General features: G+C 51.1%; 1 protein-coding gene across 1 annotated transcript; it reads left to right on the plus strand.

The window, feature by feature from the left end:
* The first annotated feature begins 12,849 nt into the window (after positions 1–12,849).
* On the plus strand, positions 12,850–14,645 carry LOC141730001 (uncharacterized). The gene is made up of 2 exons (XM_074546645.1): positions 12,850–12,943; positions 13,096–14,645. The coding sequence occupies exons 1-2, from the start codon at positions 12,922–12,924 to the stop codon at positions 13,932–13,934; spliced, it is 861 nt and encodes a 286-aa protein (XP_074402746.1). The 5' UTR covers positions 12,850–12,921; the 3' UTR covers positions 13,935–14,645.
* Positions 14,646–23,127: the final 8,482 nt, after the last annotated feature.

Here is a 23,127-nt window from a genome sequence, read left to right on the forward strand (position 1 = left end):
TGCCTTGCCGTGTGCCTTCCTTGTCCCGCTGTGCCTCAGCTGCCCGGAGCAATGTGAGGGGAGAGCGGGCCCAGCCTGGCCCAGAGCTGAGCCCCAGCAGAGCCCTGGCAGAGCCCAGAGCAGCCTCGGCACCTCAGAGTCAGCCTGGAAGGAGGCGCTTGGAGCCTTCTCGGCTGCACCCGGCTCTTGGTTACAAACTGGGTGTGCTGGAAAATGCCACCGGCTCTGCACGAGGGCAGAAGGGGCCCGGGGAAGGCCCAAGTGCTCCGTGCAAGGGAAAACCTGCCCTGGGTCTGTTATAAATAACTGGGTAGTGTTGGCTTTAGCTATTATGTATTGACTTCTGCAAAATATTCTTAATCACAACGAGTTTGATAGAGTACAGTTTGTAATCACTTTTAACTGCTTTTGTTGTAGTATAATTTGTCAGCTTTTTGTGGCCAATGCCCTGGCCCCTGTGTAGCTCATATCCTCAGAACATCATTTGTGGATGATATTTTAGTCTGTGGACAGAGTGAAAAACATACCTTATAGTTTTGGCTTCTGCAAAATATTACAGTGGATGCCAGATGTTGTCCATTATAATGTTAACTTTTGCAGAAGTAGCTGTACTTGTGCAATAATAATGCTTTTATTTTTGTAAATAACTGACAATAACACTTCAGAAATATTTGTGAAATAGCTAATGTTCATTTCAAGTACTCGTGGAAATAGCTAAAACCCTCTGCATGGTCAGATAACATTTCAGGAAGGGATGTGATGAGGACCCCTGCCACTGACCCTTCCACTGTCAATAACTGTCACCTGCTGAAATCACAGAACAGGGGCCCTTGTGAGGCAGTGACACACAGCCCTCAAAACAGCAATCCATGATTCCTGCACGTGGTCTAAAATGGCGAGTTGGGGGTCAACCCAACCTAAAGAATTCCTGGAACATGTAAACGAGTTCAAATAAATGTTTGAATATGTATAGCCATTATGAATATGTATTTGAACAATACAATGGGAAAACTGGACAAGAAGAGTTGCTGTGGTTAACCAGTGTGCCTCTGGCCATCGCCGAGCACCCAGCGCTGTTACTGGTTTGTCCCTTATTATTCCTTATTAAACTTCCAAAAATTGTAAAGAGTGAGGCTCATTTCTCACAAAACCCAAGGTGCTCACCCCTTGTTCTTCCCCCAAAGCCAGGATTTGTCAATCCTAAACTTTGGATAGACAGAGGAGGAGGAGGCTGCGAGGAAAAGGAAGATGCACTGCTGTGGAGGCCCATGGCAGTCTCAATCTCCCACCCGTGGGGGACTGGTCCCCAATAAGAAGAGTAGATTTCAAGGTTATGGTGAGAAGCTTGCTTCTCCCATAGATCTTTGCAGCCATATGCTGATTTATGGAAAGTTATGTTACCCCATTTGCCCGTTGGCCTAATTACCCTAGTTCACCCCCTATTACCCATCCCTGGTTAGTCCCTAGAATGGTCTCCCTCTCTGTCCCTCCATTGGCCCTAATTTACTGCAGTCCTCTGCCCCTGTTTCCCTATTAGCTGACCTGACCCTTAACCCCTCCTTTGCACCATTTTCCCCCATATCCATTGGACCCTGACCCTCAGCTCCACCCTCACTACCCCATATAAAAACCCCCTGTGCCCTCAGCTTGCACCCTGTCTTTGTCCCTGGGCCCTGCTCAGCTCTGTGCCCTGTTCCTGTACCAATAAACCCAGTTTGCTGCAGATCATACCCAGACCCATCCTGCCGACTTTGTCAGCTTTATAAAGCAGCCGTGAGCTTTGGGCTCCGGAGTGCCGGATGCTCCAAGGGCCTCGGCAGCGCCAGGACGCTCCAGGCTGGGACAGCCAGGCAGGGCAGGAGGAATCACTGCTCCTTTCCCCTCTCTGCTGCTCCATCTCCCAGCCCAGCATCGTTGCAGGACAGCCTCACTGCCAACGCCATCCTGCCAGGGATGGACTGGGGGATCTCCTTCCCCTTCCCTCTGCTATGGAGGCAAATCCCATCTTCTCCTTGTCCACCCTCCTTCTTCTCCTCATTCTGTCCTTCATCCATCCACGTTCCTTTCCCATCTCCTTCTCCCTTGTTCCTTCCTCTCCTCCTGCCTTTTCCTTTGCCCTTCTCCCTGTCTCTCCCTCTCCTTGTCCTTCCTCCCCCAGGCACTGAGCTGCAGACAGAGACCAGGGAGAATAAATCCCGGTGACAGAACCTCGTGGAAGAGGCCATTTGGAACGGCTCCACAGCACAGGAATCCAACGGGGAGGAAAAGTCCCAGAGATCCCACACGAGGAGGGGCTGCAAACCCAGCCTGGGGAGCTGTGAGGAGGTAAAACCCTCCCTGTGCTGGGAAGGGTGTGGGGAACGTGAGAAGAGCTTCAGGCAGAGCTCAGCTTATTCCTGGCTCCACCAAAAACGGCAGTGACAGATGCAGAGATCCACGGTGCTCCAGAGATCCCCCTGTAGATCCACGAGGATGCAGAGAAGTTCCTGGAGAAGTCTCTGGTGGGAGAGAGCCCAGGGTGCAGCAGGGGAATGACTCCTGTCCCTGAGCAGAGGGAGAAGCCCCGGGGCATGAACTGAGCCCGGCCCCATTCCCTGACTGCAGCACTGCCGGGGTAGGAGGTGCAGCTGGGAGGAGGGAGGCGTGGCAGAAAGCTGCATTTAAGGCTCTTCACTTACTTCTCATTATCCTGCTCTGAGTTTTTGGTGTTTTCTGTCAGAAATCTCTCCCACCCCCCACTCATCCACAGGGGTTTGGGGCCGTTTTCCCTTTTTGGGGGAAATCAAAACGATGCACTGATGCTCCTAATTAGGGGCAGGAGAAATGAGGCTCCAGGGCTTCCCGCTGAGCCGGAGCCACCGGAGCCGCAGTGCTGGGAAAGCCGTGCCGGGAGCTGCGGAGAAGTTTGTTTGTGTTTTCAGATCAATCCCACTCGATCCCAGGCCCGTTCCAGGGCTGTTCCTCAGCTATGGCTCTGCCCTCACGCAGCCCGGGGGGGGAGCCTGAGAGCGCGGGGCGGGGCTGTGCTGTGTGCAGAGCCCGCCCCTGGCTGGGATTGGGCGATGGTGCCGTCAGTCGTGGTTGTGGCGCGCTGATTGGTGGGAGCGGGGCGGATCAGGGCCCCGGTGGCGGGCTGAGGGCGGCCGTGGCTGGGCAGTGGCGCCGTTCTCGGAGCGTGTGTGTGGTCCCGCAAGTGGCGGCAGCGGCCGGAGCGCGGTGAGGCGGCGGCGGAGCTCGGAGGTGGCCGCAGCGCAGGTGGGAGCCGCGCTGGGTTGTGCAGGGGCTCGGGGCTGGCTGCGGGCCTCGGGGACGGCAGGGGGCTCGGGCGGGTTCGTTGTGCCGCGTCCGGCCCGTGTTGCCGCTGGCGTGAGGGCGCTGCGGGAGCGGCTGCCCGCGGTCTCCTTGCGGCCGCTGCCTCGGCAGGAGCCACTGCCGGAGCAGCGCTGGCTCAGCCCGGTTGCTGTGGCTGGGACAGAGGGGGCTGCCCCGTGCTCGGGGCTGTGCGGGGAAATTCCCGTGACCGGAGGTTTCTGTGCCCAGAGGAGACAGAGGAGTCCTGTAAAAGTGACTTTATTGCTGAGCAGAGAGAGAGGCCGTGGGGCATTTGCCGTGCGCTCTCTGCCATTGTTGTAGTTCGCAGCCTCCTTTTTGTCCTCCTTTTCCCGGTCTCATCTCCCTCTCCCTTTGCCCACTGGCTGAGGTGCTTGGAAGGTTCAGACCTCCCGATCGGCCAACTGCACCTCCTCGTTATTGTGCATCCCCACTTCTGTAAAACAGCCGATATTCACGTCTCTGTTAAGTTTTTATTCTTGTCAAAGTTCAGGAATTTAGTGGGACTTTGTCTGAGTAGCGGTCCGTGTTAATTAGTAAGAGTTTTTGAAACTGATGGTTTCTCCCTTCCTTATCTACGACTCCATGACCCAATCTCCGGGAAGATTCGCTCAGTGAATTTTTTTTTTTCTTTTTTCCTTACTGAGTCTTCTTTGGTTTGGGATTATTCTCAGTGCCCTCATTCCCAGTCCTTCTGTAGCCGTTTCTGGATCAGGAGGCCTGGCTGCCATTCGCATCCCCTCGCTCAGCTGCTGAATGAGCTGCACTCTCAAGGTGTGGAGCGTGGTAAAAAGATGTTGTTGCTGCAGCACATCAGAGGAGAAACAGCATTCGTTTAACACATAGTCTGCCAGGGAGCCACAAAACCGTGTCCCATTCCCATTCTTTCCACGTTTGGACTGGTAGATGAGCTGCTTTCTTCTTTCCTTTGTTATCTGTTTCACCACTTTTCCTTTGTGATCTATTTGCCAACAGCAGTTTGAGTCATTTAATTTTCCACAAACTCCTACTCCTTCTGATAACAGATGATCTGATCCCATCCCATGGTGAAGTGTTGTGTTCCTCATTTCAGTGGATCGGACGGCAGGAAGGTCAGGAGCTGGAGCTGTCTGATTGGTTATTATTGCAAGGGCAGCTTGTAATCTAATGATGCCATTGAAATGAGAAATGGGTTCTGTGGCTCCTGGTATGAATTGATTCGAGTTCCCAGGGGCTGGTCCATGGTGTTGTGGGATTTGTTCTGCTGGCCGTTCATCTTTTCCCCCTTTTGGGGGCTCCATTCAGCCAAGACTTCATCAATTTACCACTTTTCTCTAATTGAATCATGAAATCCTTGGATTCCCAACTGATTTCCCTGAGCTTGTGGCAGCAAGAACATCTCTGCTCTAATATACCCTGTATAACACAGACAGTGACAACACATGTTGGAGTGGGCAGAGGGATGATTCCCCCCCCCCATTTATTTAAAGTGAAGTTTTCCCAACGTTGTCCATTTGCTCTTTCCCTTTGCAGCTTCACCTGTTTCTGTTGCAGGGTCAGATATCCTCCCCCTGGGCTCTGCCTCCAGCTGTGCAAATTCCATCAGTGCCAGCAGGCAGAGCTTGGGGTGAGGGGCAGAGGAAATCAGCCCAATTCCTGCCTTGGGCAAGAGACCCAGGTGCATTGTCCACACTTTGCCCAGCAGTGTTCATTTGCATTTCTAAAGCTCCTCTGCAGGCTGCCTGGAATGGAGCTTCTCTTCCAGGGCAGCCATCTGGTGAGTCACATGTGCCCCACTAGAATCTGCTTTTGCAAAATAAATTATTAACTGTTTACCAGTTAAAAGTATAATGGTTAAAGTTCTTCAATTTTGCAAAATGCGACATAAAGGCGAACATGGAAAAACCCAGACCCAAACTTGATTCTCACACTTCTGTCCCAAACCTTCCTAAAAATGTAAAGTGGGAATATTACGCAAAATTTTTCTCATATCGTTATTTTGTCGCTAAAAGAATCTCTTTAGTGTTAGAGAGTCAAGGCATTCCTTGGTTGTGGCCTGCATGTGCAACAGAAGTAAATTCTTTCACAAATAGCTCAGCTGTGCGGAGAAAATCATTCCATGCCATGTGAGTTTTACTTGTTTTATCCTAGACTTTACGTAGTGTGAACCAATCTAAATCCACTGCCTTAATGTTCATTGCTTCCAAGTTGTGTAAGTTTTTAGTATTTGGTTTCCTGTAGGACCCGGATTTCTTCCCCTCTGATGTGAATTCGGTCTCCACACTCCTGAATTTCCTTCTCAGCCTTTTCCAGCCCAGGTGTCTCCAGCTGTGCCTGGGGCAGTGTCTGGGGTAGCTGTTGGTTGCTGTTTGCTGCTGGGCAATGTTGATGTTTTGTTGCTGGTCCTTATCTCTGTGGGTATCTTTTGGGCTGTTCCCAGTCTGTTCAGATGTTAAACTCATCTCCATTGAGTGGTGTAACACCCCTTAAAAAAAACCTTTAAAATTCCTTTCCCCAAGGCAAAGGCAAACCAAGCCTGAGCAGAGAAATAAGGTTTAAAAGAACGGAAATCGGTACATTTTGCAGCAGTGCAATGGCAGGCGGCCCAGAGTGTGGGTGTGAGTGAGCCTCAGAGTGGAATTGTGCCCTGGTGTTCCCCAGCAACTGTGGCAGTGCAGGCCCAGGCAGCGCTGAAGCTGCAGCAGTGGCAGCAAGGCTTGGCCCCAGTGGCTGCAGATGGCAGAGGAGGGTGGCCAGGGTTGCAGAGGATTCCAGGGGAGGATCTGTGGGCAGGCGCAGGGGCTTGGCCCGCTGTGGAGCCCTGGCTGCTGCTGCGTTGCCTTCAGGGCAGGCTCAGGGGCGGCCTCCCATCCTCCTGCTGCAGGCGAGAAGTGCAAATCTCCGGGGCTTCAGAGCCCTTGGGGCCAGGCTGAGGGGTCCCCCCCCCCGTGTTGAGCTGTGCTGGCGGCTGTTTCTGGCCTCAGGGACACTTGGCATGGGCCCCTTGGCCACCAGTGGTGCTGCTTTGCACTCCTTAGGCAGGAGCCGATGTCCTGGCTGGGTGTTGGCAGCAGCAAAGTGCCAGGGCAGGCTGTGTGCCCGCCCAGCTTGCTGTGGGAGAATATGCCTTGATATCTGCTCCAGTGGTTGCTGAAGCAGTGAGAATTGCTTTTGCCCCCCTGTTAGGTGCCATGGTGTCAGCAGAAGATATTGAAGCCTTCCTGCTCAGGGCATTTCAGTGCCAGGCTCTCACAAGCACCCACAGCTCTGTAGGTTGAGCTGAGCATGGGGCGGTGACCTGCGCTGTGTCTGATTTCCCTTCCTTAATAACAGCCTGTCTTGTAGCTCTTTTCCCTTCTGCTGCCCCTGCAGAGCCATCCACGAACACATTTTCCCCCCTCAGGCCAGGGAATGTCCCATCAATCTGTCCCAGCCTGGGTCTGGAGCTCTGTCCCTGAGTGCAGTCCTGGGTTCCTTGCCAGCCCCTCTCCAGGCTGTTCAGTCAGGAGGCTGGGTTAAACCCTTGCCCTGTCCTCAGTTCTGAATCCTCTTGTGCCACTGAACAAGTTTCATACTGTAATAACTGAGCCCTGCTCATCCATGTAGAGGCTCTTTTGGTAGTCAAAGATTTACCTTGATGCCAGACTTGAAATTTAGGAGATCCTCCTGCTGTCATCAGTTTTCAGGCCTCACCTCCCATGAAAGCTGTGTCTGCACAGTTCTGCCGACAATGAGGCCACTCTGTGGCCCCTGGGTTAAGCATTTCAGCACCAGAATTCCTTTGGCAAGAACCTGTTTAACGTCCACTTATAATTCAGCTTCTTTTACCCTGTCTGGAAGGCCCAGGCCAGCCGCCTCAGTTAATCTTCATTTTAACACTTGAAAATTCTTTGTTTCCTCCTGCTGTGTATCCATCCAGTTTGTTGACTGGCAGGATAGGAGTGTTGTAGGGAGACATCCTTGGCTCAAAAGCCCTGCCTTTAACAGGGACTCAATACCAGGCTGTGAGCCTTTCCTTCCCTGTCTTGGAACAGGGTATTTCTTGTCCTGGTTGCTTTAAAGTAATTTGTAGAACTTCCATATCTAATTTTCCCTCTTTCCCTGGGGCTGCCCACACTTTGGGGTTCACTTCAGCATGGGCCTTGTCAGATTTTGGCACAAAGGTAGAATAGAACTAGCCTCTGTATCCCTTTTAGAGTATTAATATCCAGCTCTCAAATTCCTTCCTGTTTAATTACAATCACAGGAGGAAGAAAAAACAATTCATTTAATTCAAACCTAACCCCCACATCTTCTAATAGTGGTTGAACAAATCATACCTGCTCATCTTTCCCACTCATTCCCTTAAAAATTAAAATATTCCTTTACTACTTTCCCCTTTACGTCTAAGATTCAGAGTGCACTGAGAGGCCCCTGTGTCCATCAGAAAATGCCTCCTCTCAATGCAGACCCACCCTGAATGTTCTCAAGGGCTGCAGTGTGGAGGGTCCCTGGTGTGATGGGAGCTGTGACAGCCCTGCCAATCCGTGTCCATGAAGGGGTGGACTTGCTGGTGCTGAGGGTGCTGCTGTCTGTGCTTGCAGTGTCCTTGTGCCCTGCAGCTGGAGCCCTGGTTCCTTGCCAGGGGCTGTTTGGGTGGGCTCTCCCCTGCCGAGGAGGGCAATGCCTCTGCCAGGTGCTTGTGGCCAAGCCCTGCTCTGGGTGCTTGGGCCCCCTTGGGCCCTGGGCTTGATCCCTCAGGGGCTGTAGGAACTGTGCCCTGGCCTTTGCCTTCAGCTTGGCCTTTTGCTGCTCCCTTCTTGCACTCACCTGCTGTGCCTTTGTGCCCAAGTGCTGCAGGGCCTTCTAGTGCCCCTCCTGCAGCCCCCTCAGTGCCTGTGGGTGCTTGTCTTGCTTTACAAGAGAGGTGTCTGCCAGGGAAGGCAGAAAAAGCCTCTCTTGGAATGGAGAATGCAAACCCCCTCCCTCTTAAATTTTAGACTAGCGAAATGAAGGGGCTCTCAGGCAAAGATATGGGAATAGGAATACCAGTTCTTTACTAGTGTGTATAATAAAGCAAAGAAACAGCAACAGCTGCGGCACTGACAGCAAACAGAGCCCGGAGCCAGTCCCGGCCTTTGGGCTGCGGCGCTTTCCCCTTGGGTGCAGTTCCGGGCACGGCCGGCAGGGGCGCTGGTGGCTCCCGCGGGGCGGGGCAGCGCATCCCTCCCATGGGAACCTCTCTGAACGGAAATAAAGCAATCCCTTCATCTAACTCTTTCACTTTTTTACCTTCTATAGCCTTTCTCCCGTGTTTTGGGAATGAATTTGGAGAGGGCTATCTTTTAACTGAGCTCCTAGTGTTTTGATCAGGTGCTTCCTCTAGAGAGAGAGAGAGTTTCCCTGAACAGCCGGAGCTGTGGTTACCAAGGGGTTGTAACTCAGAGCAGGACGGGGTCAGGGGAGGATATCCCGCCGAGGCTGGGTCGGAGTGTGGGCAGGGTCTGCTGCCGGAATCGGCAGAGGGGGATCTTCCCGTGGAGCCCGAGGCGGAGCGTGGGCAGCCCCCCATGGCTGATGGCGGCTGATCCGGCAGCTCCCGGCAGAGCAAAGGCAGGTGGGAGAGCCCGGCAGCAGCGGCGGTGCCCAGCGCAGGTGGCACGGGCAGGGCAGCCGGGGATGGGATGGCTGGGACCCCCCCTGGGTGCGGTGGGCGCGATGACCTCGGAGCAGGCGGCAGGACAGAGCAACCCCCATCTTCCCCAGCATGGGCGGCAGAGCGGCCACGGGCCAGGCAGTGGGAGCAGGGCACACAGATTGAGCGACAGCGCCGGGGCGGGTGGAGCTGCCCTGGGCAGTGAGGCCGCAGCTGGGATGGAAAGCGGGGCAGGCGGAGCTGAGGCGGGCAGCGAGCCGGGACCCGGGACAGGCGCCTCGGCCGCGAACAGAGGGGGAAGACCTGCAGAGGATCCCACTCTCTTTCTGAGTTTTTCTCTTTTTCTCCTCACTTTCATTTCCCCTTTTTCTCTTCTTGTTTTTTCTCAGGGCATTCTGATACTTCAAGGATTTTTATTCTCCTAAAATCTCCTGTCTAACATATGGCATATTCTCTTTCTTCTACATTAAATGGGTTTTTTTAACAAATAAATCCAGAGCCTAGCAAATCCAAACTTCTGCTTTGATACTTTGAAATGGTCGATGAGCTAACTCAGGACCTCCTAATGTTGTTTTTCGCATCACCTTTTTATTTATCCTTTGGCAAATTACGGATACATCCTAAATCCAAAAATGCCAGTGCACCCATAGTTCCTTAAAAAATGATCACACAATGCTTGAGTACCCCAGTGGGTTTTCTGATGCATGTCTTCTAATACTTGCCTAGAAGCACATTTTATTAAGTAATTGTCTTCCATCAAGAAGTTTCCATTTCCCTGATTTATCTTGTTCATTTCCTGTCTTGTTTAATTCTTTTTTTTCAGCTTCCCTGAACTTTGGAATTTCCATGTTTTCCTTGTTTACTGTTAATATTAACATAACTCATTCAGCTCCATTTTCTGCTGCATCCTTAGCTTTGTGATTTGCCAAATTATTTCTTCCTCTTTCTGGGGTCTTTCCCTTTTGGAGTTCCATAATATGTACTATAGCTATCTCTTTTAGGTGATTGTAATGCCTCTAAAATAAGTTCCTCATGTACTAGTCCTTTTCTTCTTGAATTAAGTAATCTTTTTCCTTTCCAAATTTTTTACATGTATGTACTACTCTAAAGGCATACCTTGAATCAGTATATATAGTTCCTTTATTTTGTGTTAAATATTCTAGTGTTCTTTTTAATGTATATAATTCACAAGTTTGAGCTTACTAGTTTAAGGTTAATTTCCCTTTTTCCATAGTTTGCATCTTTTTCCCGTCCATTACTACATACCCTGTATTTTCTCCTTTTGTCAGGAGATGTATCTCTGTTAGCTAACATAACTCCCAAAGGACTAATTTTTTTTCTTTTTTGTCCCCTGTATCCACCTTACTGGTTTTCTGTCTCATTTTTCAAGATCTTCTCTATTCATCTTTTGCCTCTGTTTCTGTTTCTGTCTTTCCCGCCCTCAGGACACAGAGTGGATCCCTGTTGACAGAGAATCGTGGGTCCCTGTGGCCCCCCCTGGCCTTGGGGTGGCCTCTGGGTCTCAGTATCTCCGGGCCTCCTGGGAGGGCCCTGACTCTGCTGCCTCCGGTCCCCGGTCCCCGTTCCCCTGTGAAGCTGATTTGTGTGTCACTCACACTCTTTAGCCACGGCCCCCTCACACGCCCTGGGGACAATGGCCCGTTTGCAGGTCACCTGTACCTTATGCCACAGCCCTCACACGCCAGGAGAACAATGGCTTATTTGTGGGTCACACACGCCTCTTTCCACAGCCCCCCTTCCCACCCGCCCGGGAAGCTGAGGCTGATTTTGTGTGTGACTCACTCTCACACACAACAAGACAACAATAAGGTACCTTTTGTTATAAATGATCAAATCGAGAGCCAAACTTATAAGAAAATTTAGCAAAGATTTATTAATTTATCTGTGAGACTGAAGTACGGTCGTCCAAACCACCACAGCCAAGGGTCAGTGTCGAGCCCGGGTTCGGTGCTGGGTGAACACGGATCTGACCTGCGAATGTCAGAGTCTCCCCCTGTTCACAAATGCTGCCTGACACGGCAGCGAGTTCTTTTACAGTTTGTTCTGCTCGAGGCAGAGATGACCGAATGTTCTTTGTGTCTCTTCCCATGCATAACCTTGGCTTTACCTGTGCAGAGGTGGACAAAGACTCAGTCCCGGTGTCTGATGTTGTCAGTAGACTCCGGGGAAGTCAGCATTCACATGCATCAGAGTGGGGCTGTGGATCATTGTGGTAGCTGTAATGTCGAGGCGTTAATCACTCTTGGCTGGACCTGGTGACCCGGGGAAGCCAGTGATTATCGCCCTGGAAGCTTCTATTCTTTCATTAAAAACCCCGATGTTTATCTCAACCAACTCCAGGAACTGGATGTATATGAATAAGACACTGCTCCTGGCCAGGATGGTCAAAAGACATAATGTGGATTTTACAATATTTTATACATTAATAGCATGAATTATCTGTACCATATACTACACTTTCACATCACCTATTACAAGTTTCGGTGTTTCTGGCCAGTCCTGGTGCTCTTGGATATCCCTCAAGCCAGCTGTGCTGTCCAAGCCCAGATGGTCTTGAGCATATCCTCAATCTGGCAGAATTTTGCTCAACCGTGGATGCTCTTGGAATGTTAATTCCTCAACCCAGCAGGTTTTAATTCTGGATGCTCTTGGGCTCTCTTATCCCTCAAACCAGCAGAATTTTTAGGAGCCCCTTTTGTCCCGTTTCCTAGTGGATTTGGCTTGGAAACTCCTCTGCTCCCTTGCTCCGAGGGGTCCAGCCCCTCTCTGAGACCCAGTCCCAGTTACCCCGGGGGATTCTCTCACTCCTCTTATCACTCGCTGTGTCTCTTTATTGGCTGCTTCCCTCGAGGAAAGTTGGAAACGCAGCGTGGGAGACTCCAGCACTCACTTGGCAGGTCTGGGACAACCAGCCCTCGTCTCATTCACAGCCCAAAGCAGAGAATGAGGGGAGAAGGGAGCCCGGGAGCCCAAACAGCCCCGGCATCCCGAAAGGGGGAGAGCAAAGCGGGGGAGCTTTTGGCATTGCTGGGACTGCCAGCAGCCTGGGCAAGGTGGCATCGAGGAGAAGGGGGACCCCCAATCCAAGCGTGACCCCAGCAGCTGGGACAGGGGGAACCCCCGAACACCAGAGGGGAGGAACCAGGGACGGGGAACTCCTGGGAGGCTTTTTCAGGGCTGAATCTGGGTGTTTGGGAGGTTTTTGTGAAGCACTGATGGCCGGTGACTTGTAGAGATGGACTTGGGCAGAGCGACCTTCAAATTCAATGTGTGTTGGGGAAGAAGGAAAGCCTTATAAATACGATTGTCTGGCAAAAGATTTTGTGAACATAAAAAGTATAAGGAAGATTGAAATGAAAGCAATATCTGAGATACCTCAGTTAGTGATCAACTGGAAAACAATGGTGTGGCCCAACTGAAGGTAATCCCCTTTTGATGAAACAATTCCCTCTGCTCGCAGACAGATCCAAGGGTCAGAGCGGACCCCACTAGCTCAATAAAAGGGGTCCAAAGAGGAGTTTTTAGAGTTTAAAATGTAACATAGTATTGTGATGTAATGATTTTTACAGGCTGTATGTAAATGCTATAGTATTTGTATCTTGTACTAGATTGGTTAGTGAGAAATAGAACATTCAACACAGAAGAAGATTTAGTATTGTAACAGGAACCTTACTCTCTTACGCTCTTCTCCTCTTACTCTCTTACCCTCTCACCCTCTCTACCCCTCTCTTCTCTCGGGCCTGCTCCGAGCTGTGCCTGGCAGCTCCCAGCAGGGCCCTGCACCCAGGCCCTTTGCAATAAACCACAAGTTCCACGCCCTGGCTTGCAGAGCTCTCTCGTCTCCGTCCGTCCCGACCGTTCTACCCCCCGACACTCCTACAAATGCTCTCATCCCTTGTTTTCCCCAAACCAGGATTGCCCATTGCCAACCCTGGGAGGCTGTGAGGAAGAGGAAGATGGCCCGGGACACTGAGGCAGGTGAGGAGGAAGTCAGTGCCCCTTTCCCCTCTGTGCTGCTCCATCTCCCAGCCCAGCACGGCCCCGGCTGCAGCTCAGCCCTGGGGGATCTCCTTGCCCTTGCCTGTGTCACGGAGGCAAATCCCATCCTGTCCTTGTCCTTCCTCCCCCAGAGCAGGAGCTGAGCATGGAGAGCAGGGAGGACAAATGCCCGCGGCAGAACCTGGTGGAAGAGGCTGTTTTGAGCGGCTCCACGGCGCAGGAAGCCAATGGGGAGGAAAAGCCCCGGAGATGCCGCACGAGGAGGGGCTGCAAACGCAGCTGGCGGGGATCTGAGGAGGAAAGAGCCAGCCTGGGTCAGGAAGGCGTCCGGAGATGGAGCCAGAGCTCGGAGCTGGTGTTCCATGAGCAGCTCCATGGTGGGGAGAAGCCCCATACGTGCGAGGAGTGTGGGAAGAGCTTCAGGCAGAAAGGCGACCTGATTGTGCACCAGAGGATCCACACTGGGGAGAAGCCCTACGAGTGTGGGGAGTGTAGGAAGAGCTTCAGCCAGAGCTCCATCCTGATTGTGCACCAGAGGACCCACACTGGGGAGAGGCCCTACGAGTGTTCCAAGTGTGGGAAGGGGTTTAAGACCAGCTCCAATCTCCTCCAGCACTATCAGAGTCACAGAGAGGATAGGCCCTTCCAATGCCCCTACTGCGGGAAGGGATTCAAGTACAACTCCCACCTCATCAGACACCGGCGCATCCACACTGGGGAGAGGTCCTACGAGTGTGATAAATGCAGGAAGAGGTTTCAGGCCAGCTCCAATCTCCTCCTGCACCATCGGATTCACACAGAAGAGAGGCCCTTCCGTTGCCCTGACTGCGGGAAGGGATTCAAGTGCAACTCCCACCTCGTCACCCACCGGCGCATCCACACTGGGGAGAGGCCCTACGAGTGTCCCCAGTGTGGGAAGAGCTTCTCACAGAGCTCTGCCTTGACCCAACACCAACGGAGGCACCACTAAGGGAAGCCCTGTGAGTGCCCCGAGTGCGGGCAGAGCTTCGTGCGCTGCTCCAGCTCCATCCCCCACTGGAGGAGGCACTTTGGGCACAGCCCTGGTCACTGACATTCCCTGTGATCCATGTTGGGAACACACCTGGCTGCTTCGCCTTTTGGTTTGGCCTCTGCTTCACCTTCATCCTTTAAAAACACCCAAAACTGGATTAAATGAAGGAAATTGATCAAATAGATAGATCTGAAGTTCCATAATTGCTGAGTTGTTTTAGAGGGAATTTAGTATTTGGGGACACGTTCTGTGTGGAGTGCTGCTGTTGCTAAGAGGCAGGAATTTGATCTCACCCTTCTTGTGTTGCTAAGAACTCCTCCCCTGACCCCAACCCCAACTCCACCCTTGGGATACCCTGTAAAAACTCCACGGCTCTGCCTTTGCCCTGTCTTTGGGGGATAAGAAATGGATTCCCAAAGGATCAGCCCTTTTTCCACTGGATTACAAAGGATCAGCCTCATTCTCTACTGGATTCCTAGAGGATCAAGCTTTTCCCACTGGATTCACAGAGGATCAGCGCTTTTCCACTGAATTCCCAAAGGATCAGCTCTTTTTCTACTGGGTTCTCCGGGGATCAGCCCGTTTCACACTGGATTCCAAGAGGATCAGCCTTTTTCACTGGATTCCCGGAGTATTCTCACACTGTCATTGTTGTTTTTTTGTTTTTACTACTGCATTTGTATTTTTAATTTTTCCTAATAAAGAACTGTTCTCTCTACGCCCATATCTTTTCCTGAGAGCCCCTTAATTTCAAATTATTATTCTTATTATTCTTCTTATTATTATTATTTATCAATGGGAGGGGGTATATATTTTCCATTCCAGTGGAGGCTCCTGAAATGGGGAGACACCCCCAAGGTCGGGCCATGTAAAATAGTTCCGGAAATATGTAGATTAGTTTTTGGATATGCATGAGGGTCTATGAATATGCAACAGACTGATGTAATAAAACCAGAATAATTAAGGGATGTCCCCGAAAATAACTGGGGGGTCTTGGTGGCCATAACAACCTTTGCTCGAAGGTCCTCTCTCCCCTTACATCAGCTTGTTGCCTCTTCATCGACTTTTTGTGTATCCATAAACTGCTTCACCTATTCCAGGAACAAAATTGGCTTCATCTGGTTTGGGGGTCCCATCCCCCTCCCAGGTAAATTTGGAGTGTCCCCTCCACCTCCCAGCTCAGTTTTGGGATCCCATACCCCTCCAAGCTTTATTTGGGGGTCCCATTCCCCTCCCACCTCAATTTGGAGGTCCCATTCCGCTCCCAGCTCAGTTTTGGGGTCCCACCCCCCTTCTTTTCCCTGCTCTCTCCTTTCCGATCGTTCCTCCAGTCGTCTCCCCCGTGTTTGGTTTTGGGGGCTCCAGGCCCCTCCTGCTCCGTTTTAGGGTCCCGACCCCATTTTGGATTAATTTGGGGTCCCCAGCCCATCCCCAGGGTCACCTTCCCCCCCTCCCCAAATTCCGCTCCTGGCAACTGATGAGTCATCAGCGAGACACGCTCTGATTGGCTGGAAATTACCCCGCGCGGTCTGTGATTATTTACCGCAGTGAGAGGCCTTGTTCTGTGGCTGGCAAGTGATGAGTCAGAGTCGGGCAGGGCGCTGATTGGCTGAGAATCGCTGAGCGGGGCCGATGCTCTGAATTTGTGCCCAGCAAATGGATCGTCATCAGTGCCGCGTGTTCTGATTGGTCGCGATCTGTTTTAGGGTGGGGACCAAAAGAACTGGTATTTCTTGGGGTTTCTTTGGGTTTATTTAGGGTTTGTTTGTGGTTATTTATGGACTCTTTAGGGTTTTTCTTGGGTTTTACTTGGTTTATTTCTGTTTATTTGGTGTTATTTGGAATTATTTGTGTTTATTTGGAAGTTTTTGGGTTTACTTGGGCTTATTTGGAATTATTTGGGGTTCTTGGGAGTTATGTTGGTGTATATGGGATTTTTCTCGGTGTACTTGAAATCATTCGGGGGTTTTTGGGTTTAATTTGGTTTTCTTTGTTCGTTTTTTGGGGGTTATTTGGATTTGCTTGGGGTTATTTGGGGCATTTTCAGGTATTTGGGATTTTTTGGGGGGTTCTTTGGGGTTTATTTCGAGTATTTGGGGGTTATTTAGGTTATTTGGGGTCATGTGGGGTCAAAAAATCCGGGAATGTTTCTCCTGCAAAAATCGGAAATTTTTCCTTAAAAATCTAAGTTTTTCTCCAAAGAACCAGGAATGTCCCTTAAAAATCCCGGACTTTTCCCAGCCAATAGCAGCGCGCCCCGCCCCAAACCAACCAATCACCGTGGGTCTCCCCTCAGGAACACCGGCCTCCCCGTGCGCCTGATCCAGCCAGTCACCGCACGGCTCTCACGCGGCGAACCAACCAATCACTGCACGCACCCCACAGCTACTCCCGCCTCTCTTGAGCTGAACCAACCAATCACCGCGCGTCTCCCCTCGGCAACTCCTGCCTTCTTTGCCCCATGCAGCCAAACACCATGCACCGCCCCGCCCCCCCATGTCAGTCACCGTGCCCTCCACGAAACCAACCAATCACCGGGCGTCTCCCCGCTGCAACTCCCGCACTCCCTGCGCCGCTCCAGCCAATCAGAGCCGAGCCTGAAGCAGCGCCTCCTGACCCCGGGGCCGGGCATGGAGCGGGCGCCCCCTCCCCCCCCCGCCCCTCGGGACCCCCTCAGGGACCCCCGGGAGCCGCCCCGGGCTCGGGCGGGTCCTGCGGGAGGAGCAGGAGAGAGCGGGGGAGGCGCTGGGAGAGGACGGGGGCGTCCGGCAGCTGCTGAGGAGGCGCAGGGACAGGTGAGGGGTCCTGGAGGGGTCGTGAGGGGAATTTGGGGAGGGGTTTTGAGCAGGTTTGGGGGGGATATGGGGAGGGTCAGGGGGGAACTTGAGGGGGTTTTAGCGGGGTCTGGGGGTGCTGGGGGGGCTATGGGGGGGAATTTGGGGAGGGGTCCTCTGGGGGTGTCACGATCTGTCGTCATGGGTTTCGTGATGGTTCGTGGATTTGATCTCAGTGTGCACAAAAACCGACATGGTACAAGGGGGTTTGCAATGATAATCGAAACAAATGCACCTTTATTGAATGAGCACAGCAAAATGCGATAGAGGGATTAAGGGAGAGAAAAAGATGGGGGAAGAGAGAGACAAAAGAGAGAGAGAGTGATAGAGAGAGGGGATAGAGCTGCCAAATGCAGAGACGAAGTCCTTTGGTCCAGTCCAGTCATGGATCCGCCTGTTGCGTCGGGGAGATCTCGAAGTCTCTCGCTAACTCAGAGGTTTTGATTATGATAACTCTATTGGAAATTGCGAGGGGGGGATACAGATACAATAAGGAATAGATGTAACAGATAGTCCATACTCTCAGCAGTAAGCGAGAGCCATTGTCTTCTTGGTCCAGCGGTCACAACCTGCAGGCAAACATCTCGCTTTGGTCAGCTTGCCTCCCCCACACACCTGCCCCGGGCTGGGGGTTTCAGTCCCAGTCCTTGGAAGGAGCAGAGGGGCCTTTTCACATGGGGGTTCCATGTCTCAGTCCTTGATGGAGAGGCTCCTTCCATCTCAGTCTGTCTGTCCCGGTGGTTGTAAAACAGGTGAGAGTCTTCTGTGCGGGGACCACCTGAAACTCAGGAGAAGTCCAGCCAGGCCGAGAGGTGGGACAGCTCCCAAGGCTGTTGTTGCACAAAGGGCACGGTGCCCCCTTCTTCTCCTTGGGCTCAGTGTAGCACAGCAAACAACACCTGTGAGAACAATGGCTTAGCACTGTGCTCTCAGGTCTCAGGCACATGACTTTCTCCCTTGGAGCCAGAGATTTCAGGCAGGGGGGTCTTCTCTTCAGTGGTCCCCCAATGACGATCATGAGGCAGACGAGGGAAAATTCGGACAGACTCTCACAAGCAGAAAGTGGCAGGATGTGTCTGCTTCCAGTGCTTGTCTTGGCTCTTCCTTCACAGTGCTGGCAGCACCATCAGAGACACACCACATGTTCTCTCATGCCAGGGTCATCCCAATCTTCTGCCCAGGTGCCTCCCAGGTTCACCAGGGAAAATGGCTGCTCATGCCAGTCCATCCCCTTGCCCAGAAGGCACCCGCTTGTGTTTGGGCACGAGCTGCTGGCCACAGCAGACGGGCAGCACCCGCAGCATTGGCCATCAGACGCTGGGCTGACGTTTTCATCCAGAGAGCAAGAAAAGCAGCCAGAAGCACACAAGGCAACTTGACAGTATCTCTGTAAGAATGTCATTGTCCTGTGAAAGTCAATAGTGGATGGTGGTTTTGTAAGGCAGAAAATCACTTCCGAGCAAAAATCATTCCAGGAAGGGACAACAGCTTCTGCCTTCTGATGGATAAGTCAATTTGCCACTGCTGTCCAGGCCCATGGCCCCTCCCAGTCTAGCCAGATTTTGGTCTGGGGGTATTTTTGGGGTTAGTCTGGAGGCAAAGATCACACTGTCACTTGAGTAATAGCGGCATAAAAATTCCTGGCAACGATTCTTTCAATCAAGTAGGTGTGCAGGGCATCCATTCCCCAGTGTGTTTTCTGGTGCTCCTCCCTTAGTAGTGACTACAAGAAATGGGAAGGGATTACCAGCTTCCCTTCAATGGTAGCCCGCCCTTCTTGGTTGTATGTCCCTTTTTGATCTTTGATTAGTTTTCTATCTTTCTTATTGTATTCTGGCTTACCTTCAAGGGAAATTTGTCCACCTGGAATCAGAGCTCCTTCAATAGTTACCTCACCTTTTGCTGCTTTCTTTGCCTCTCTATCCGCCAGTTCATTTCCTTCTTCCAATTCTGAGCTCACTCTCTGGGGTGCCTTAATATGCATAATTGCTGCCTTTTCAGGCAGCTGAACTGCTTCCAGCAGCCCGACTATCCCGACCATCTCTTGTGCATGTTTGATGTTCTTTCCTTGTGAGGTCAGCAGTCCCCCCTCTCTCCAGGTGCTCCATGTGCATGCACAACTCCAAATGCATACCATGGGTCTGTATAGATTTTATTCTCTTTCCTCCTGCCATTTCTAAGGAAAAAGGAAAAAGAATCAGTGCAATTATTTTGGTCTTCTGTGCAGAGGTGCCTGTTGGTAAGGGTGCAGATTCTGTTACCTCTCTGCAGGTAGTGACTGCATATCCAGCAAGTCGCTTTCCACTGGCAACGTGGCTACTCCTATCAGTGAACCAGGTCTCTGCACCATCCAAAGGAGTGTCCTTCAAGTCTGGGCATCTGGAGTAAGTAGCTTCAATGGTCTCCAGGCAATCGTGGTGTGCTGCTTCTCCTTGATGCCACTGAGAAAAGGAGCTGGGTTCACTAGGTTAGTGACTACAGAGTCCTTTGCCCAGCACTGACCTCATACCCCAGGTAGATTATTTTCTGTTTCACCGCCTCTGCCTTTTTTTTTCTTTGATACTCTGTATCCTTGGAGCCGTAGGAAATTCAAAAGGCTCACAGTCCAGGCAACACATGCTTCCCTTGTCTGAGTGGATATCAAGAGATTATCCACGTACTGTAATAGCCTTCCTTCTTCTTGTGGAGCTTCCCGGGACTCTAGGTCTTTTGTAAGTTGTTCTCCAAACAGAGCAGGGGAATTTTGAAGCCCTGAAGGCCTTGAGGCCTTCACAATCTATGTGTGGTGGTTTGACCAGGAAGAAGTGGGAATTCTGGGGGGCTGTGGTCAAACCAATGGATGCTTGGAGTTTGATATTGGCACCTGGAGTGGCCAGTGGGGTCTGGACACACCTCCGAGAATACACAGGGGTTAAAAGCAGAGCTTCGGCCCTGGGAGGCTCTCTTGGGACTTCGAGGGACAGAGGTCGGATCTCCCTCTCCTGTGCAGCCGCTGCTGCTGGGCAGGGGAGGGGCAGCCATGCGGTAGGCCCGGGGCCTGGACAGAGATGGGGGTGAGAAGGCCCTCGAGGATGGAAGGGTGGAGGAGCAGCCCCAAGAGACATCGGGCAGACATTTTCCCCCCACCAGGAGGAAGAGAGAGGGAGAGCCAGTGTCTGAATGTAATAGCAGCCGGCCCAGGAAGAGAAGGAGGAGAAGTGCCGGCCGGCCGCAGCAGCAGCGTGTGTAAGAGTATCGGCGTCCTGAGACAGACAGAGACTAGAAGTTTTAACCCCTTTTTTACATGATTGGAGCCTTGCAAAAATGCTGATCCTCCTCAGAGCTGAATAAGAAGAGAGATAAGAAATGAGATGAGACAAAGACCTGGCCCGAAGAATGTAGAGATGACTGAGTGGAGAAAGATGATTGGAGTGGCCTTTTGGCTGGACTTTTCTTGTAGCCATAGACTCAGTTTGTTCCTGTGACACAGAGACTGCACTTAGGGGGAGGTAGTGCCTCAGAACCAGGAAGGTTCATCGTAGAGACCCCTCAGCCCCAGGGAGTTGGAAAAATATGGGGGAGACAGATGTCCCAAAGCAGAGACTGTGCCTTTTTAGAGTGAGACAAGGCATCCTTAAAACACAACCCTAAAAGCAGCTCTAGTCCATGCACAGTGGTGAGGCACTGAGCGTGGAAAGAAGATGTCACAAGTAGCAAAAAGACTTTTTCCGGGTGGTGCCGAGTGACATTAGAAGCACACGAAGTTTCAGCGTGTTTCCAGGAGAAGCCTATGGAACAAGAAAGACTCCTCTCCTCTTCATAGACTGAAGTTTGAGTATACTAAAGAGTAGTGCCAAGCTGAGCAGTTGGCGATTTAAGAGAATGTATCAGATTGAGAAATTCTAGTAGTAGAGAAGAAGAAAGTGGTTTTTGTAAAGTTTTCAATTTTTTTTTCTTTTCCTTATAGTTTTTTTTCCTATTTTCCTGTAGTTTAAGTAATAAAGTGTTCTTTATGTTTAAGCTGAAGCTTAAGCTGTTTTGCTTATTCCTGGTCACATCTCACAGCAGACCCCAGAGAGAAAGTGTTTTCATGAAGACACTAGCTCTGTGCCAAGCCCAAACCATGACAGTCCCTTAGGAGAACTGTTAGTAAAATGGCATTCTATAGAGGCCACGGAGAGATTAGATAAAGTGAAAATGATCCACTACTGTATGGAAGTGTGGCCGGAATTAGAGGTGCAAGGAGGATGGCCTTGGTGTGGGACAAAGGATAAGTGGATGTGCCAACAATTAAATAATTATCTGACAGCTCGAGGGGATACTGATCCTGAGCAATTATTGTATGTAGCTTGCTGGTTAAAGAGCACTGCTGGGGATGAAGGGGTGCGAATTTGTAAGGTACAGAGGAAGAAAGAGAGGAATGAAGGAGGGGATGATAGGACTAGTAAAAGATGGGATCCCCTGGATTATTTGCCTCCTTCTGCCCCTCCACCTTATAGTCCTCTTCTTCAAGCACCTCAAATGGCAGGTCTGGTTCTTCCCCCGGCTGCCATCTCATTACCACCTGTTCAAACTCCTCCTTCTACCTCTTCAGCTTCCGCTATGATAAACCCAGTATCCCCTCCAGTTCCTTCTGCACCACCACAAGTGCCTACTCCACCTACTCCACAAGTGCTGCATTCTCCACCCCTTCTCCAGCTGCACTTAATATCCACTCAGGCTCTTCTCCCCCTCCTATTGCTGTCCCTTTACCTCCTCCTAGTTGGGGCACAAATGTCTCCTCGCCCGATAAACAGCTATCAGCAAATACACCTGCTGGTGGGCAGAAAGTTCAGGGTAACCCAGATATCCCTCAAAGTAGTTTGGCATCTGAAGATGGGCTGTACTGTAGCACCAGATCCAAGACCTCCAAGGCAGAGAGACTCTTTCCCCTCAGAGAAGTTCCTATGGGAGGAATAGCGGGAGGTGTTGGCTTTGTGAATGCTCCCCTAACTGCTTCTGAGGTGAGAGGATTCAAGAAAGAGTTGGGGCATTTAGTTGAGGACCCAGTGGGCATAACTAACCAAGTAGATCAATTTCTAGGTCCAAATATCTACACTTGGGGGGAGATGAATTCCATCCTGAGTATATTATTTTCCCCAGAAGAGGTCCAGATGATTAGGGTGGCTAGCATAAGAATTTGGGAGAAAGATAACTGTCCAGGACCCCAGGTGCCATCAGGCGAGCAGAAATTGCCACTAACGGATCCCAGCTGGAACCCTAGCCAGGAGGAGGGGAGGAAGGCCATGATGGAATATAGGTCTTTGATAATACGGGGAATCAAAGAGTCAGTTCCCAAAGGAACTAACACCCAATTGGCATTTGAGGGCACACAGGAGATAGAGGAAGCTCCTGCTGCCTAGCTTAATCGCCTAAGACAGAACTTCCAGTTGTACTCTAGAATAGACCCAGACACCCGAGAAGGTCAAATGCTACTAAAAGTCCAATTTGTTACCAAATCTTGGCCTGATATAAGGAGAAAACTGGAAAAGATGGAAGATTGGCAAGAGAAGGACATAAATGAGTTATTAAGAGAGGCATTGAAGGTGTATTTAAGGAGGGAGGAAGAAAAAGCAAAGGTCAAGGCTAAGATCATGGTTGCTGTAGCTAGGGAAAGTGCAGGGGGGGCGGGTCCACCACCAGGAGGAGGCAAGGATAGGCCTCTTGTACTGTCAGGTGCAACGGGGATAGAGACACCGGAAGTCCCTTTGAGAGGACGACATTGCTATTACTGTGGAGAGCCAGGACACACCAGGAGGTTTTGTAGAAAGCTCAGTCTCGATGTGGCAATAGCCAGGGAACAGGATAATTTAGGGAAGATCCTTAGAAATGACAACTAGAGTGTCAGGGGCTTTACACTTTAGGGGACCTGATGCAACATCTAGACGAGCCCTTGGTAAGCTTTAGGGTGGGACCCCTAAATGAAGAATTAGAACTTTTAGTTGATATAGGAGCAGATAAGTCCTGTCTCAACAAAGTAACATCTGAAGCTAGAAAAAAAAAAAAAACCAGCTAGGTAGAAAGGATATCCAATACCACCAAAACTGGCCAGTAATACTAAACTTGAAATAAGTGGTGTAAAAGTAAAAGGTACCTTATTGTTGTCTTGTTGTGTGTTTGAGAGTGAGTCACAAGCAAAGTCAGCCTCAACTTCCCGGGCAGGTGGGAAGGGGGCAGTGGAAGTGTGTGTGTGACCTGCAAACCAGACTAGTGCTCCCCAGATGTGTGAGGGAGCCGTAGCTGTAAGAGCGTGAGTGACACACAGGCAGCCTCACAGGTGAATGTGCACCAGAAGCAAC

This window comes from Zonotrichia albicollis, chromosome 9 (genome assembly GCF_047830755.1).
Source record: "Zonotrichia albicollis isolate bZonAlb1 chromosome 9, bZonAlb1.hap1, whole genome shotgun sequence".
NCBI classification, from domain to species: domain Eukaryota; kingdom Metazoa; phylum Chordata; class Aves; order Passeriformes; family Passerellidae; genus Zonotrichia; species Zonotrichia albicollis.